This window comes from Engraulis encrasicolus, chromosome 7, assembly GCF_034702125.1.
Source record: "Engraulis encrasicolus isolate BLACKSEA-1 chromosome 7, IST_EnEncr_1.0, whole genome shotgun sequence".
In the NCBI taxonomy this organism is placed as follows: domain Eukaryota; kingdom Metazoa; phylum Chordata; class Actinopteri; order Clupeiformes; family Engraulidae; genus Engraulis; species Engraulis encrasicolus.
In genome coordinates, this window is record NC_085863.1 from 35,041,098 (window position 1) to 35,059,487 (window position 18,390).

The 18,390-nt window shown below is 45.2% G+C and overlaps 1 protein-coding gene across 1 annotated transcript; it reads left to right on the forward strand.

The window, feature by feature from the left end:
- The first annotated feature begins 3,180 nt into the window (after nt 1-3,180).
- On the forward strand, nt 3,181-18,005 carry hunk (hormonally up-regulated Neu-associated kinase). Its single transcript, XM_063203314.1, has 9 exons — nt 3,181-3,856; nt 8,047-8,339; nt 9,949-10,004; nt 10,765-10,900; nt 11,271-11,398; nt 13,236-13,362; nt 13,681-13,849; nt 14,222-14,375; nt 15,433-18,005. The coding sequence occupies exons 1-9, from the start codon at nt 3,641-3,643 to the stop codon at nt 16,317-16,319; spliced, it is 2,166 nt and encodes a 721-aa protein (XP_063059384.1). The 5' UTR covers nt 3,181-3,640; the 3' UTR covers nt 16,320-18,005.
- Nucleotides 18,006-18,390: the final 385 nt, after the last annotated feature.

Sequence of the window (18,390 nt, forward strand, 5' to 3'; positions counted from 1 at the left end):
GTGGAACGTTAACCTCCCTCCCGAAAGCCTCATACAGTGTCGATGCCGTTGGGCTGGAGGACTGGTCCTTTAGTCCAGCGGAATCGTACTGTGACTACCATTTCTGGACCATTGTACTTGACGAGGTGACAGGTTTGCGTCCCCGAGGGGGACGGACTTTGCTGGAACACCTCCGTCACACATAGGCTCTGCTGCTCAAATAGGTTATAGCCCCCCTTAAATGGGCCCAAGATACCCCCCCCCCCATCCAAACTTGTGTGTCTTGAGTACCTCTTGCGCACATATCTTTCATACCTTGCACCTAAACTCAAAACTGAGAAATGAACCAAAGTAAATGAATGCACTTTGATAGGTTGGTAAAATACTGGAAGTGTACTCTATGACACATTTTCTGCTCATTGTCATATTGTGCACATTTTTTGTCGGAACGTGTGTGTGTGTGTGTGTGTGTGTGTGTGTGTGTGTGTGTGTGTGTGTGTGTGTGTGTGTGTGTGTGTGTGTGTGTGTGTGTGTGTGTGTGTGTGTGCCTGTGCATGTGTCTTGAGTTCCCACAGTTACCAAACAATTTCTATGGAAGAACTCACTGCCCTGAGTTTCTTCAGAGCTGAGATAAGGTGCACTGACATTTTTTCTTAAGAACTTTGGTCAAGTCAAGTCAAGTCAAGTCACAAGTCAAGTTGCTACAGGTGTTCCTGAGAGATGTCCTTTTATGTCTTTCTAAGGTGAAGTAGCTACGGTTACTGTATGGCTACTTGAGCAGACAGCGAAATGGTTTTGTTGATCCCAAAAGCGGTTTAGTTGTAAGTAACTGGACTTCTTCCTCCTTAGTCATTCTATTCCGTATACAAGAACTTCCACTGTCTGGCTGGTTATAGTTACATCAACCAGATTGGTGAAGCTCCTAGGATGAGGAACGAAATATCAAGCTTTAAGAAGAAGTTAAGTTGTTAACGAATATGGATAACATGGCCTGGATTAATGAGAATTTTCACTTGTGTTTTTTAAAATTCAAGAATTAGCTTAATACTGCCAATTTTGACAGCACGCAGGCTCATACAGGGTGTCCTAAAATGTGGACACAACAAAAATAAACAAATTGGCGTATATGCAGGGTTTTTATATAATATGTTCATGTCTTTTGGACACCATCAGATGGGTGATGTACTGTTGTTCATTAAATAGTGTGGGTTTTTGAACATTCTAAAAAGAGAATGCGTTCTATAACAATGCAAGATTCTAAAATTCCAAATTGTATTGAATGGCGCCCAGGATTTAGATAGAACTTTCACTGCCCGAACATTCTCGTCACACCTGACGGTACACCTGACGGTACACATAGGTTAAATTGTTGGCAATGCCCCAGTCAATATAGTGGCTGGAATGTAGGAACACTGACAATAACTGAAATGTGTGGCACACGGTTTTACATGGAAACCATCTTACTCCCGAATTCCAAAGATTATAATCATTGAGGGTTTTTCAATTCAATTGTTCTGATTGGGGAATGCCTCTATTGCCAATGCCCCTGTCATAATTTCTAATTCATGTATGGTTTGAAAAAGTGTCCAGATTTCCAAACTCACCTTTCATAGCATCTGTATGACTGTACTACACCTTCTTACTGCACAACATTTGGGGAATGCCCTATCAGACTGAAGAGCTGTGGCTCCTTCAGGAGCTTTAAGTTACAGCTTAAATATAGGCTACTTTTAAAAACAGTAAAATCTGTAACCACTAACATATATGGTGATGACAATGTCTTACTGGCAGTGTTTTTTGTCTTGCTTTTATGTTTTAAAATTGTTTATATATTTTGTTTTTGTGGGTGTGGGTGGGTGTGTGGGGTTGAGGGGGGGTACAGGGGACATGCCACACAAGTGATTTGTCAATTGTTTTTATGTGTATTTTCATTTGTTTTTGATTGCTTTACTTTATTATTCTATTGTATTTTAGTTTATTGTAATGTCAGGGACTACACATGCAAATTAGCCTAAGGCTAACTCTGTGCATGAAATTGAAACATTTATGTTTTAATTGTACATGGTCCCAATAAACTGAACTGAATTGAATTGAATTGAATTAATTTTATTTCACTTCCACGGCTGTGTCCAGAGACATTACTCTGTGAAGTCCTGAATGTCAACTGTCCAGCATATGTGTTTTCTACCCCCTTTCATAGGCTATTTATGTAACAAAATATAACCATTTATATTGTATTGAAGCAGGAATATTTTCAGACAAAGGCAGTCTCATTTGATTGCCCTTCCAAATGCCGCCACATGGTGGCCTTTGCAATTGGTAACGTCCAGCATCCTGCATCCATCCATCCACTAGGCAATATACAAATTGCGATGATGGATGGTAGCCAATCCACTGCACTTGATCAGATGATGAAACTTAAAAGCTCAGTTATTTAAAATGCAGTTCTGTGTCTTGCGCCAGTCACGAAACGTTAGGTCATTGGCGGGAATGTGGGAATAAAAGGAAGCATATGCCACGAGCTCCCTATGACTCACCGCCAATGAATCATCCGCCAATTTGTATTCTACCCGAAAACAAATGATGAACGAGTCCCTAAATATCGACACCATCGGGCGACATTGGGATAGGCTATTTGATGACGTCTTCTGGCAAATTCTCATGTGTAAGCTTCACCGTTCACTATTGTAACCCCATAGTAATAGCCTATGCTATTTGGTGTTGATACTAGATGACATGTAACACAGAGAGAGAAAGAGATACTTTATAACGTGTCCAAATAAATTACACTGGTGGGCTACATAGGCTACGCCTATTTAGGAAACACATCCTCTACACAAATGTATAAATGTATCCCTCAGCAATAATTGGGGAAAAAATGTCAATTTCCTTTCGAAGGGTTATATGAGGCAATGCTATAACTTGGAAGACGTCAAAAGTCACATCCCTTACAGTTTCCCCCTCGCAACATGGTCTTTGTTGTGAACCGCATGGGTCTGAAGGCGGGGTTTCACTGACAGGCATGGATGGCACAGGCACAACTGCCGTTGCCAGCCTCGCTGATTGGACTGAATTTCAACCTAGTAACTGAGTGAGAATTTTTTAGCAAAACAAGTCACGCCTACCCTCAGTCCCGGGAAACTTGCTTTAAACAGTTCAGCGCAAACAAAGCATTCAACAGTCTACTGCAAATGTGTTCTGGTGTGGATGTAACAGCGCGTCTGAGGTTTTATGTTGATGTCTCGCTCAGCATTTCGACTAGAGTAGCCTTTATGACAACGTCGTTACATGCGATTTCTGCTCAAGGTTTAACTGGTTCATAAGGCGTTTTGCTTTCTATTTCAAGGAAGGATTACATTTTTGTCGATATCGCAAATTGGGTCCGTTGACGCTTCCATGGTGCGCTCACGTCAAGACAAAGCGTCAGGTTGGATAGGACAGGTGGCGCATGTGCCGATTTGGTTTTAAGACGAACGCAACAAGCTATTAGGGACAGCGACAGAACAGAAGGTACTTTACTTCAGATGTTCGTTGCTGACAGACCTGAGCTCATTTTTAAAGACGTAAGGCAGCATACGTGCTCGTAGTAGGAAACGTAGCAAGGCGTAAAAGCGCACAGAGTACAGTTTGGCAGTCTCCGGTGCTCGAACCTGTCGCGGAGATGGTGGTCGACGACGGTCCAATCCCTTTTGGAGGGAAGGGTCCAAATGCCATAGCAGAAAATGGTCCCACATCCCTTAACAACAGCCCTCCTGGAGACATTCTTCGCAACTTCTACCACACGAAGAGAGTTGGAAATTACCTCATTGGGAGAAAGCTTGGAGAGGGCTCTTTCGCCAAAGTTCGAGAGGGTCTCCACGCTTTGACAGGAGAGAAGGTAAGATGACACGAGGATGTTGTCACTTTAAAATGATTTTTCATGGATTCAACATATTTGTACTTGTGCCATTGTGACAGAGCTGTTATAACGTGAGAATTATGAAAAGCAATGAAAAGAATGAGGTGTACTGCTTGTCACACATTTCCTGCAGGTGAGACCAAAATGCCTACAGCATGGGCTACTGGGTGTAGCGGACAGCATGTACAATCTATTGGCCACTTCTGTATTGTTGCCTCTGAGAGGCTCATCACGGCTCTCTACTAGCCTGTAACACCTGGTTACTGTAAGTCCCCTCGTCTCTCCAGCCCAGGAGGTGAAGTAACACCTTGTTGATATTAGGTAACAGTGGCAATCCAAGAGCTTACAGACACGGGGTGTCTGAATTAATCACAGCTTACCCTACACACACACACACACACACACACACACACACACACACACACACACACACACACACACACACACACACACACACACACACACAGACCACAGATAGAGAGAAGGAGGAGAGAGAGAGAGTGATAAACACTAGGAGGTCTGAACCTGGAGAGAGAGAGAGGGGAGAGACTAATGAAGGCTCTCTGACATCAGCATACATTACCCGGAGAGACCGTAACCCTCCTAGAGGACGTCTCGCCGCTGCCAGAGGAGAAAGGTGTAAATCTCCCCCGCTCTGACAATTTAAGTGCCTCCTCCTTTTTTTCTATCCCCCCTTCCACAATCACGAATGCCGTTTCAAGGTGGTGGCATTTTTAATCAAGGACTGAATCTCTCTCCCCACTATACCCACCCACTCTATGTTTGTTCCCCATAGACCCATAAACCCATAGACCACCAATGGCTTTGTGTGTTTGTGTGTGCGACACTCTGTGTGTTGTGTGTGTGTGTGTGTGTGCGCAAACTCTAAGTGCTTTTGTTTGGGGGCCATGCCATGCAGCCAATCAATCAGTATGTACATAGGCTGGAGGTATAGAGAGATGGAGAGGGAGAGAGAGAGAGAGGGAGGGAGAGAGAAAAAAACAAGATGTTGAATGTGTGACCTGAAATTCCTACTTAGCATATGAAGGATTAAGCCGTGCCCCCATAGTGAGCCCCCACAGAGAGAGAGAGAGAGAGAGAGAGGTACCCCCTCTTTCTTTCCCTGTTGCTGTGGCAAGACGGAGGCAAGGCAAGAGACGGAGGCGCGGCTGAAGCCTGAGCGATGATGCAAACCCAGGAAATCACAAAGCCCTCGCCTGCCTCCGCGTGCCTCTCTCTCTCCTCCTCTCCTCCTCCGTCTCTCTCTCTCACGCTTCCCTGCTCACGCCGTTGCCATGCGTCCTTGCTCGTTGCTATATGCTTTTTGTTCATTCACACACACACACACACACACACACACACGCTGGCTGGTTAGCTGGCTGGCAGCACAGTAAAATGCATTGTTTATTCAACACTTGAAGAGGAGTTGATTTAACATCCTCTAATAATGTATTTGGTCCCAGAGGACTCTAAGGGTTGAATTAACACTGGCTGGCTGGTTGGTTCGGCTCGTTCACTCACCCAGGATCGATCTGACATCACCAGGAAAAACAGCATGGGGGGTGGGGCTGCACGGGTGAAATAGAGGGGAGCCGAAGCAGCACATGCACCCTGTGTGCGTATATGTGGATGTGTGTCAATGTATGTGTGTTTGTGTGTGTGTGTGTGTGTTGTGATTGTATGCTCCCTGAGTGTGTATTTGGTTGTGTGTTTGTGAATGTGTGTGTTTATGTGCATGTGTGTGTATGTGTGTGTTTGCATGTTGTGATTGATCGTCTGCTCCCCAAGTGTGTATGTGGATATGTGTGTGTGTGTGTGTGTTCGAATATATGTGCGCATGTGCACATGTGTGTCTGTGTGCGTGTGTTGTGATCGTATCTAACCCACTTTCGCCCAGCCCACCTCCCCGCACCCCACTCTTTGTCTGTGGGAATGATAAACAACGTGTCGGTCGGCCGAGACAGAGAGAGCCCACAGGCAAGCAGGCAGTGGTGGCTGTAGAGCCCCCATCTATCCATACCTACCCCCCCCCCCCCACCGCCCATGCCCCACCCCCTACCTTCCCCATCTCCCCCCTCCTCATCTTATCCTCATCCTCTCCACATCAGCCCCCCACCTCACCCCACACTCCCCTCAGCCAGCAGCACCCCCTTTCTCCCACCTCTTTCTCATCAACAACATGTTTCCAGTGGAAAGAGCCAGTCCTTTGTTGTCGCCCCGGCTCGAGTCGACATACAGTGTAGGGTTGGAATTAGCATCTGAGGGGGCCTGTGTGAGGATGGGGTGGGGGTCCGAGAGGTCCCCTTGTTCCCCTTGTTGTCCCCCCCCCCTTTTTTTTCTGACCTTACATTCAGGGCCCCCTCTGTTAGGGTAATTGATTTAATTATTTGCTCAATTGGTCATATATGACTTGTTTGTTCAACGGCCTCTTGTAGTCGAGAATTTGGAAAAAAAGAATGAAAGAAAGAAAGAAAGAGTCGGGCATGGTAGCTTCTTGAACCCCTTTCTTTCTTTCTTTCTTTCTTTCTTTCTCTCTCTCTTCCTTTTTATGGGGGGGCCGTGCTTGAGTGGCAAGGACAGTGTATGAAAGTGTTTTCACATTGGACTGAACGGTGGTGTAACAAATCATCCTTTCCTCATTGTGTGAGAGCTGAAAAATTGGTGGCACGAAAGAAAGGACAGACAAGACAGACAGACAGACAGACCAAAAAAATGGCCGGTGAGAAGAACGGTCAGTCCGCCCGCCCCGTGTCTGATTAGTATGTGTCTCAGCATTCCCCCATTTTGTACCTGGGACGAAAGGACAGGGCAGGGCGGACATAATCAAGGATATTGGGGGGCTGCCAAGAGGAGAGGAGAGGAGGGGGGGAGGGGAGTGGAGTGGTGCCCTCTAGACTCGTCTTCAGGGTCAGTGTGTACATTTGTCACCGCACTCACAGGGCCCTCCAGTGTGTTTATCCAGCGTTAGCTGTTTGCGACACGCATGTGACAAATGGGCGAAATTAACAAGCCATTTGGGGGCTCGTCCTTCTCCTGTGGGAGTGGGAGAGAGAAGGGGGGGGGCACACAGTTTGTTCTCGCATGTGTCCAGTGATTGAACTCACTAACCTACTCCATCACCCCCTCTCCTGCCTCCTTCACACACATTTACATTCACCCACACACACACACACACACACGCACACACACACTTACTACCACTTACAAGTCCCTCATTCACAGCCCCCACCCAGTTGCCCTGTGGGCCCCATGGCATAAGCCTCCTCCTAGGCTCCAGGCTTTTCTTGGGGAGCAAATGTGAACACTTGGCCCCAGGCAGGGTTAATAGCCGTGACAGCAGCTTTCTCTCTCTCCCTCTCTGCCTGAGCCTCTCACCTGTTCAACCCAGCCCAACCCAGCTCAGACTCCCACACACACAGATAGACGGACAGGGCTGGAATGACAAAACACTCGACACGACACGGCTACTACTGTTTCATACGAAGCGCCATGCGAAAGCCCACGGCACGAAATAACATATGCCCTAGTGAAGTAGTCACAAAGCCACTACAAAAAAGAAAAAAAGTCCAAATTATTATTAGCATTATTATTATTACAATTATATTACCATTCAAATTATTATTTTTCAATTCTGAAAAAATCTAATATCGCCGCAATTACAAAATGTATGGCTTTCATTCACATGTGTTACATCTGTTATATATAGAGGTTGTACATTGTCAATTGTTCCAGAATCATAATCTAACCAAAGTAACATCTCGTAATTCAGAATTGTTACATATTCCATGATTCACAAAAAAATCCATTACTCTTTCAATTGAGATTAATAACGTATCTCTACTATCTAATATTCCTTTGTCTACTCGCACAACCGTCTGCTGAATAAAATACAATGTGCGAGTAAAGCAACTCACGCATCTCTACTCTCCTCCAGCCTTGATGTCTCGTACTCCTAGGTGGCGGTGAAAGTGATCAACGGTGATCAGATGATCCTTCAATGTCTTTCAGGACTAATAATAAATTAATCTCTACTATATCAACCCCACCCTTTCTCTCGCAGGTGGTGATGAAAGCGATCGGTAGTGATCAGATGAGTCTTCAATGTCTTTCAGGACTAATAATAACGAATCTCTTCTATATCAACCCCACCCTTTCTCTCTCTCTGGCAGGTGGCGGTGAAGGTGATCGACAAGCGCAAGGCCAAGAAGGACTCGTACGTCACCAAGAACCTGCGTCGCGAGGGCGAGATCCAGCAGATGATCCGGCACCCCAACATCACGCAGCTGCTGGACATCCTGGAGACGGAGAACAGCTACTACCTGGTGATGGAGCTGTGCCCCGGCGGCAACCTCATGAACCACATCTACGAGAAGAAGCGGCTGGACGAGCGCGAGGCTCAGAAGTACGTCCGGCAGCTGGTCATGGCCGTCGAGCACCTGCACCGGGCCGGAGTCGTGCACAGGTGAGCTGACTGACGAAACCGCAACGTGTGATGACGAAACTAAAGACGCACGCACACACACACACACACACACACACACACACACACACACACACACACACACACACACACACACACACACACACACAGACATAGAGAGCCATTGGAAGACACACCAGAAGCAGTCTTCATAGGGCTGGCGTCGTGCACAGGTTTAAAATGGCGGAATGCCGCGATGATGAAACACACACATGCACACACACACAAACAGACAGACACACACACTCACACACACGCACACACACACACACACACACACACACACACACACACACACACACACACACACACCAGTACCAGTCTTCACTGGACCAGCATCGTGGACAGGTAAAATGGCGGAAAACTGTCACGTGATGGTGAAAAGATGGCCGAATCCCAGTTTAAAAAAAAATGTAGTGTTAATTCAGCCCTTAGAGTGTACTCTGGGACCAAGTACACTCTACAAGATGTTAAATCGACTCTCTAAGTGTTGTATTAACCCGGCATTCTTTGTTGCCCAAGATGGCGGAATGCCGTCATGCGATGATGAAACTGATTGAAACGAAAACAGAATCGGATGATGGCATGAGAGAATATTTTAGGGGTCTTCATCAGTCACTGTGCTGCCGGTGTTCTGCCAAGACATCCTACACCAAATATGCTGTTAACATAGCCCTTTCCCAAAAACCTGTCCCTTACACCATAAAAAAAGGAAATGTTAATTCAAAACTTAGAGAACACTCAGGGACCAAAATACTCTCGACAAGATGTTAAATCGACTCTCTAAGTGTTGAATTTAACACAGCATTTTATACCGTGTTGAGTTGCTGTAGTGTGTTGTAATGGCTCGGTAGGATAGATTGCTTGGTAGAACCAAATTACAAGACACCAGTAAGCAGGGACGATGATGAAACTGATGAAAAACTCATCAGCTTCTTTTCTTTGTTCTTTTGTTGTCTCTCAGATGATGACATCTAAGAATATTTCAGGGCTATTAGTCACTCTCTTTCTCCCTGGTGGATATTACTCACAGTCACTGGCACGCTTACTCTTACGGACACACACGCACACACACACACACACACACACACACACACACACACACACACACACACACACACACACACACACACACACACACACACACAGGAGTTAGCAGTCACATTTCCAAAACACGCTCCTCTAATACTTTCACATTCAAACTGAGCAGACGCTGCAGCACGAGCACGCTGTGTCATAACAGGGGTATGAATCAGAGCGAGCATGTGAACATCGCAGATGGCCCATGTACGTAGGAGATAATGTGCGTATTTGGGACTGCCACTCACTGTATCTGTGGGGAGGGGCTGGGTTGACTGGGCCTGGGGATGGGGATGGGGCTGGTCTGGGGACAGGATAAAGTTGTGAGTGACCCATATATACACCCCCGGGGTTCAGGCGGTATTGAATTAAGGGGGGGGGCTTGAGCTGAGACCCCTTTTTTTGGGGGCAGGGGCTTTTGTTACCCAGTGAGTTGGAGCACATTGACAGTTGCTCCCATTTTCATCACTGACAGCTGCTTGTTGTTGTTTTTTCCCTTGCTTTCTCACAGAGATTTGAAGATTGAGAACCTTCTGTTGGATGAGCACAACAATATCAAATTAATCGGTAAGCTGGCGCAATGTTAATGTAATGTAATCTATATTGTTTACTGTTAGCACGCATAGACTACATCAAAATAAATAAAAAATGACATACACGTGGATACACAACATGTAGAACATCTTGATGAATAAATAATCACATATAATGTGATAGGTAGACATTATGCAGATTCATGTAATGAGGTGTGTTGTTTTAAAAGAGAGGCCCTTAAGTCATTATGCACTGTTTAGAGAGACAAAATGATGTAGCCTCCTCCCGTGTGGTGGGGCCTTGACAGACCAATAAATGGGTTTTAAAGCCAAAAAGACCTCTCACCGCTGTGTGAAGACTTGCTGTGTAGGCAGCCAGCCCCCTCCTCTCCTACCCCCCCATCCCGAAACAACGCCTGTATGTGATAGACAGCTCGAGTGTTCCACTGTGGAGAGCCATTAAATGCTGTTGCTGCCCCAAGAACAGCCGCTCCACTGCTGACACCTTACTTTCTCTTCTCTCGCTTTCTTTCTTTTCTTTTCTCTCTCTCTCTCTCTCTCTCTGCCTTTCCCCAATTTATTTCAATAACATTTAGTTCAGAGATATGTCTCGATTCAGTAACATTTGACCAACCGCAACCATAAACCAATCTACGTGAAAAACAAACAATTTCATACTACGTACACTTAGACATTTAAAAAAATATGAAAGCATTACAAGATGTGCATGGAAGTATGTGCAAAGAGTTCATACTGATGATTACACGATTCTGTCTCTCTCCCTCTCTGTGTAGACTTTGGGCTGAGTAACTGCGCGGGGCTCTTGGGTTACTCTGACCCCTTCAGCACCCAGTGTGGCAGCCCGGCATACGCCGCCCCAGAGCTGCTCTCCCGCAAGAAGTACGGCCCCAAGGTGGACGTCTGGTCCATGTGAGTACAACATGCCACCAATACCCCATCTTCCTCTTTCAACCTCTTGCACTAATGATTCGATTCAGACAAAGATAACTAATCGGTTCACAATAGAATATACAGAAGATGACAAGGATATTTGGCACAATGCACAGTTAGTTGGGAATTGTGTTATCTAGTGTATCTAGATATAGATGACCTTTCTGTATGCAATACAGATAACACATTTGGCATTGTGTAATTTGGTGGCTATTTGATTGATTTATTTACCTTCTCTATGTGCTGCACATGGAATGCAGACAGTATATATTTCAGGATATTTTTGCACTATGTAAGTTCGGTTGATATTCATTTCATTAATGTCTGTCCTTTGTGTGTTCCTGTCCAGAGGGGTGAACATGTATGCCATGCTGACCGGTACACTACCCTTCACTGTGGAGCCCTTCAGCCTGAAGGCCCTACACCAGAAGATGGTGGACAAGGAAATGAACCCCCTACCTGCAAACATCTCCTCAGGTGAGACATAACTCACCACCATCGCAGATGGCAGACATGCCTGGCTGCGTTTTGTGTTTTCTTTTGCGCAGCAGAGAACAGGTTGCAGCTTGCATGCGTGGCAGCCTAACAAGAGTATACTGTAGTAGGTAGTTGTATTGTAGATAGGGGATTGGAGATCATTCTGGCATGAAAATGTAATTAGCACAGGCTTATCGGACTATCCTTGAACTTCCTTGCACTGTATTATTTGGTAATAAGACACTGTTTTTCTATATTTAGTATATATCTTTTCAATGCTTCAAAACAAATCAAGAGTCACTGGCTTGCTGCAGACATTTTGTCCGGTCTCCAATTAAGCCTTAATAAGCTGCACACTCCCTGGGCCTCACATGATGTTGTGAAGTGTCCGTTTATATCTCCAAAGTCTTATCATCATCATCTGCAGTCCTGCTTGCTTGTATGGGGGATGAAATGGGGGGGGCTTGATCATTCCGGAAGAGACCGGAACACAGAACACTCTCCTCTCCTCTCTGCAGTAGCAGGTATATAGAAAAAAAATCTCTCCGCCTGTGCCAGGCCGGCCAAATTGGATTTCAGAGCTTTCATTTGTTCCACCTTTCAGTGGAAGACCGGTCAAATGACATGCTATCCTTCTGCCATCTTGCTGCAGAACGGGGAAACAAGATCGTTGTCTCTTGCCACTATTTTACACTGCTTCTTTTGAAAGCAGTAGCTCCGTGGACTGATTAGACTGGTAGAGCATTTCCACAGAAGGAGCAAATACAGTACATCAACATTTTTAGATTGTGCACACATTCCTCAGTGTTGAGTTAACACTTTTTTTAGTTAACATTTTTTTTAGTGTGTGGAAAGACTGGGCGATGAAATGACAATTGGTCCTCGGAAACCAATCGCATGCCAGCTCTGTGTCACAATAACCTGAAAAACCAGCTGCTGCAAACTCCTCCGCTACACTCCTCTGAAACTCAGTGACCCAGAAAGCATATCGGTGCTTTTCATTTCAGCAGAAATTCATCTTAATATATAAAAAGTAGCAAGTCTCGATCGCTATCTTTATCGCTCAAGGGCTAGCAAAGACCAAGGTTGCTTGCCAGAGATCATTTAAGACCTGTGTCAAAAGTGACAGTTGGAAAGTAGCTCAGAGTTATCACCGCCAGAGGCCTTCATACACAGTTGAGTTTCCCAACCATCAAAGGGAAATATTGTAAGTTCTTGCCAACTCTTATGTACACACATATGTATGAAAGGTACAAGTCAACCATCAAACTCTTATGCAAGGCATATACTTATGTCCTTACATAATATCGTCCTTACACAATATAATCAAAATGGGTATGCAAGAGCATTTTTTTACTCAAAACGAAATATCTTTTTTGTTTGCAACTGTGTCACATGGAGTGTGAAAGACCCTCTCTTCTAACCTTGTCAACACTAGGGTCATTGTTACTTATCGGGCCTTGTTGATTATTTTTTGTTTTATTTATCCGCGTGGCCATCTCATTAGCCTTGGTACAATGGATAAAGAGAGCGCTGAAAAGACCGAAGCCCTTTTGTTTTATCCAAGTCTCTGCTGATGTACAAATGCACAGAGGCCTCGGCGGAGACAACACGCTGAGCAAACACATGCCGTCTGCATCACGCCACACTGCCACAAAGCCCACTGTCACCGGCTGTCACTGGAGCCACTCTGTCGTGTTGTGTTGTTATTGTGCTGTGTTCTGATGCCTGACAAAGAATGTCAACAGGATGGAACTGACGACTCAGTGTTCTCTTTCGGAACTGACCGCTCAGTGTTCTCTGTTCTCTCTCTCTCTCTCTCTCTTCCCCTCATCAGCTGCCGGAAACCTACTGAAGAGCCTCCTTGAACCGGACCCGGCCAAGAGGCCCAACATCCACCAAGTCATGTCAGACGACTGGCTGCAGCTGGGGAACCCACACACCCTTGCCCCTTACCTGAACAAGTAAGCTGAACACGCATGTTATTACTAGCCTACAAACGTACATACCCTTGAGGTGTACACCACTTAGAGTAGAGTAACTTTATTAATACCAAAGTATACTAAGCTGTCCAGCAGCATACACACAAAATATAATATACAGTACGTTACCTGACAGATTACACATATAGAACACACAAATTACATACATTCAGACATTACTGACCTTTTTGGTTTGATGTTGTCTACCTATCTGTTATATCCAATATATCACCAGAAAATTAAAAACAGACGGGCTTTGTTTCTAAATGGTTTTTTTTTGCCATGTTCTTCCTCTGGTAGGATCCACATTGAAGAGATTAACCAAATGGTGCTTCTACACATGACGGAGAGCATGGGCTGCAAGCACAGCGAGGTGCTGAGCGCCGTGCTCACCAATCGCGCCTGCCACACGCTGGCCGTCTACTTCCTGCTCAACAAGAAGATGAAGCGTCTGTCCAAAGAGTACCGGGTACGCTATGCATTCATCCCATAGGCTGCATTAGGAGCACATAGTAGCTCACAGTGCAACAATGCCTGATCTTTACAATGCAATCGAAGAATCTTACTGCTGTAAAATATCACTCACTGCCACTCCAATGAGTGGTGCAATGAAAACACATAACACTCATAATGCAACACATTGTATGATCTTGTAATCATTATCATAATAATCATAATCATAATGCAATTGATTGAAGGAGCTTATTGGTGTAAAATAGCATGAATAGTTATAGCATTAACAGTAATAGCAGTGTTACATTTAATGTAATAGTTACTACACTTACCTATAGTACTTTAAAGTCTAGATCTGTTAGTAAATGGAATTGTTTGTCGTGTGCAGGAGAAACAGAATGAAGAGAAGGAGAAGAAGAACGAGCTGTTCTTCCAGACGCAGTGGCGGAAGCACATCGAAAAGATCACCATCCCCCCGAAACAGACTCCCGTCTACCTGGCTGTGAGCAAGGGGCCTACCAAAGAGAAAAAACACAAGACAGGTGAGTTGGTAGTTGTTTTTTGTTTGTCACGTGCACTAAAATAAAGGTCAACATATACCCTTGGTTCAAGTCTAAGCATGACATGTAATTAGGCCATCGCAATTAAAGTGCGCAGGTGAGCTTCTGTATATGGCATGGCCTGAGGGAGTGCCTTGTGTTTTTACTGCATTTCTCTTTGCCAATAAGTAGCAGATGAGTTAGTTGGAACATTACCACAACTTATCTGCCGCTTTGGCTGTTTACAACCCTTCTGTAGAAAAATTCACTCCCTTCATTCACTTGCAGAGACCATGCACTTTGTCCTTGCCAATTTACTTGATCCTAGTCAATATTTGCATACATTCTTTAGAGGTGTGGATTGCCAAATAGTCATCATCATACCTGAACCAGTGCCAGTGAGTGTCATAACTTCATCTCTTTGGCACCCATGTCTCAACGTGTGCACGCAAGGAGATGTATTTGCATATAACACCGTAATGCCTTTTGGCAAGCCGTGCTGCATAGAACATGCCCGGCAGGTTTCATCATGGCTCTTCGTGCCGCCTGCAAACCTTCTTTGTATGCGCAAGTCTCCTTTTGCCCATTGTCACTAATCAAGTTACCCCACCCCAGCCTGCCCCGCACGTGGCTCACACAAAGAATGTTTTTGCTCAAACTCAATTTAATGCCAAGGACAAAGGGCCCGAGTGTCTTGTTTTGCATGACCTTGTTTACATGGAATTACCTTTTGCCATATTTATTTTTAACTATTGACATCGAGGTCGTATCTGTGCGTCATTGACAAATACGGTATAGTGGCTTTGTTCAATAAAAAAGGGAGTGGCATTATGCCATGTTTTCTGGAAAGGAATCTGGGTCTTAAGGAAAGAAAACATAAGTCAATAGGATAATTGCTACCTGTGAAAAAAGATAAGGTTCTCTGGTAGCCGGTTTTACTATTCCACTGAAAGCACCATAGCATGACAAAGTAATGACTGGCGACGAGTGTTTGTTTTTTGAGGGTTGGCTGTGGACTTAGTTCTTTTCTTTTCTTTATCCCTCTCTAAATCTATATCAGGCCTTCTGCGTGCAGTCACTGGGGGACTGAAGGAGGCATACTCGGGCCAGGGTGGATGCGTGGCCTCCTCTTCCCTGGAATACATGGAGATCCATCCCGTGTTCCCGCAGACACCCCCCTCACCGAAGCGGGAGGAGAAAAAGAAAGACAAAGACAAAGAAAAAGAGAAGGACAAGGAGAAGGAGAAGGAGAAGGAGAGGGCAGAGAAGGAGAAGCCGCCGAGGTCCAAGCCCAAGCGCAAGCCACGCGACGTCCCCGTTCGCCCGCCTTCGGCCCTGGCAGCCCACTCCTGGAACTCAGGCCACACCACCAAAGAGCCAGTCCAGGAGTCGCCACCCTCGCCCTGGTACAAGCTGACCAACGGCGCCCTGTCCCCGCCACGCCACGTGTCCGCCTTTGTGCCCGAGACCTCCTACCTGAAGAAGGCCACCATCCCCACCATCCCCACGCTGCCTGGCACCAGCCAGCCCGTGGCCATCGTGGCCCCGCAGCCCAAGAAGAGCCCCTCCAACGCCTCCGGAAACGACTGGCCCATCAGCTTGCCCGAAACGGGGACCAGCCCGCCCACTGGTGCCTTCAGCGTCTTCTGCAGGAGCAGGAGCAGCAGCCATGACAACGGCAGCAGCGCCAGCAGGGGCAGGAGTGGCAGCGGAAGTGGGGGCAGCAGCGGCAGCGGGGCCAGCGAGGACCCAGAGAGCCCTCAGCACCGTGGCAGCGGCGGCGGCTCAAAGTTCCCTTCCATGGGCATTGGGCATCTCATGAAGAAGCGCCTGATCCCACCCTTCCACTTCCGTCCCGAGCAGGCAGTGGAGGTGGAGTCGCCCACGCCGTACCACATGCAGACGTTGCTGTGCACTTCGGGCAAGGCCCTCAAGACTCTCTGCTGAGCTAGATTGTAAAGCAACTACTAGAGACTAGAGCCTACAGACCTCTCACACTAATGTCCTATGGTGACAGCCTTCATCCTTGTTGAACCCCTAGCCCCCCTTCTTCTACTTGTACACAGCTGCTTAAATGACCAGCATCACCACCACGCCAATAAATAGAAAAACTCCTCACTGTTTGAATTAGACGTTCAGCTATTCTCTCTGACTTTGCATCACGTCCGAGCACCACCTGTCTCACCACGTGATGTGACTGTACCTAGTAGAGAGACAGAAATGAGAAAAAAAGAGATTTGAACATTTGAACAGAACATCCCTGCAGGGAGGACGGAACTAACCTCACTGCACTGGACATATGCTTGGATTTTTGGAAAAAAAGGAAAATTAAAAAAGAAGAAAAAAAAAGAAAAGGCTTTTGAGTACTTTGAGAGAGAACAAAACATGCATCTCGGCAAGCTAGCACTAAGCAGTACTTAATCACTAAGACTAACAACACTGATGACGATTATATAATGTCTATCCTCACCAGTAGTGCGTAGGTATATAGACTGAGTCACGGAACAGGCTGAAGTTTTTATTTTTTCTGAATGTGCCGAAGGCCATCTGCCACTGCCAATGCAATAGGGGATAGAAGTACAGATTGTGTCCTACCCTATTGTAATCCTCACCTAGACTTACATAAAATGTCACCACAGGTAGTTCGAATACATTCCTATGCCACCAACGCGCGCAAGAGTCGAGGCATTGTCGAATTTCCCAGTACTGTATGTGCATATGTTTTGATTTGATTTGTTTGTTGTGTTTTTTTTTTTGGTTGTCCTCTCTGGGCTTTTTTCTAAACCGAGCAATATACAAGCAACTACCTTTACTTGTGTTTGTGAAATTTGTGCTATTCTTCCTCGTGGGGTGTGTGTAAAAAAGCTGCTAAGTATATGTGTCCTCGAAGGAGAAGATCTGCCCGCCGGCGATGGGCTTTGTTTGTTTAAGCCTGAGGGTGCACACGACTTTGCATTGCAATTGTCATTTTTTTGGTAACTTTATATACTTGCCCCCGTTTCTCTCTTTTTAGAGTGACTCGGGGGGTTGTTTGTGTCAGTGTTGGCTTCGTGTGTCAATTGTTATGGCCTTAATTTTTCCACAGATGCCACTTTAAAGGCGTGATGTGGAGATGGAGAAAGTCTTTGGAGTGAAAGTGAATGGGTGTCTTATGAAACTATGAAAAAAAAGTCTTAGTTTGTGCAATAGTGTGTATATATAATATATATATATATTATTCTGACAAAATTGCTGCACATTTTTCGACAAGTGCATATTTGTTCTATGAATGAAGACGAGGAGGAGATGAGGAAGAAGTTAACATGTAAATATACGATCCAAGTGTCTTGACTTGTCTTGTGCTTGTATTGTCCTAAACTGTGATTTGATACAGAGAGCACATCACTGTAGATCCACGCCACACAGTCATTGACTTGATCATCTTTTTTAACGGGTCCAGAAGGCTTTACACTGTTAAAGAGAAAAGCTTTTTTTCTGTCAGACTTGCATGCAAAGACTTTTGGTACTTGACGTTTTTTTGTTTCTGTTTTGGATAAAACTTTGTAATTTTTTGTTGGGAAAGAAGACAGATAACCGAGGTGTTTTGTAAGCTTTTTGTAATGACTGCATTTGCCTATGAGTGAAGAGATTATGATGTACAAAATAAAGATTTTTATATTTCCGAAACTGATATATTTCTTGTATGCCATCTTTGTTCCTGTAAGAACATTCATTCTTATTATCTTTCTGAAGAAGATTCACAACGATACATTGGGTATATTCACTGGTCATATTATCTTATGCTTCTACATTTTTCAAAATATCTCTGAAGATGCCGAAATTCAACAAAGTAAATCAAGACAGAGAAGGACATTCACCCAGAACATGCACACAATCTGCCACATGACTCATAACGAACAGAATACACAGAATTCAAACACGTTCCAGAGAGCAACACTTTCCAGAACTGATACATTTCTCCTGGTATATGTCTTTGTTCCTGAAAAACACTCATTATAATGCATTGGGTATATTCTCT

Coding starts and splice junctions, on each gene's coding strand:
- hunk (XM_063203314.1), top strand. CDS start 3,641: ATGGTGGTCGACGACGGTCCAATCCCTTTTGGAGGGAAGGGTCCAAAT. Junction 11,399..13,235: donor ACCTGCAAACATCTCCTCAG/GTGAGACATAAC, acceptor TCCCCTCATCAG/CTGCCGGAAACCTACTGAAG. Junction 13,363..13,680: donor CTTGCCCCTTACCTGAACAA/GTAAGCTGAACA, acceptor TTCCTCTGGTAG/GATCCACATTGAAGAGATTA.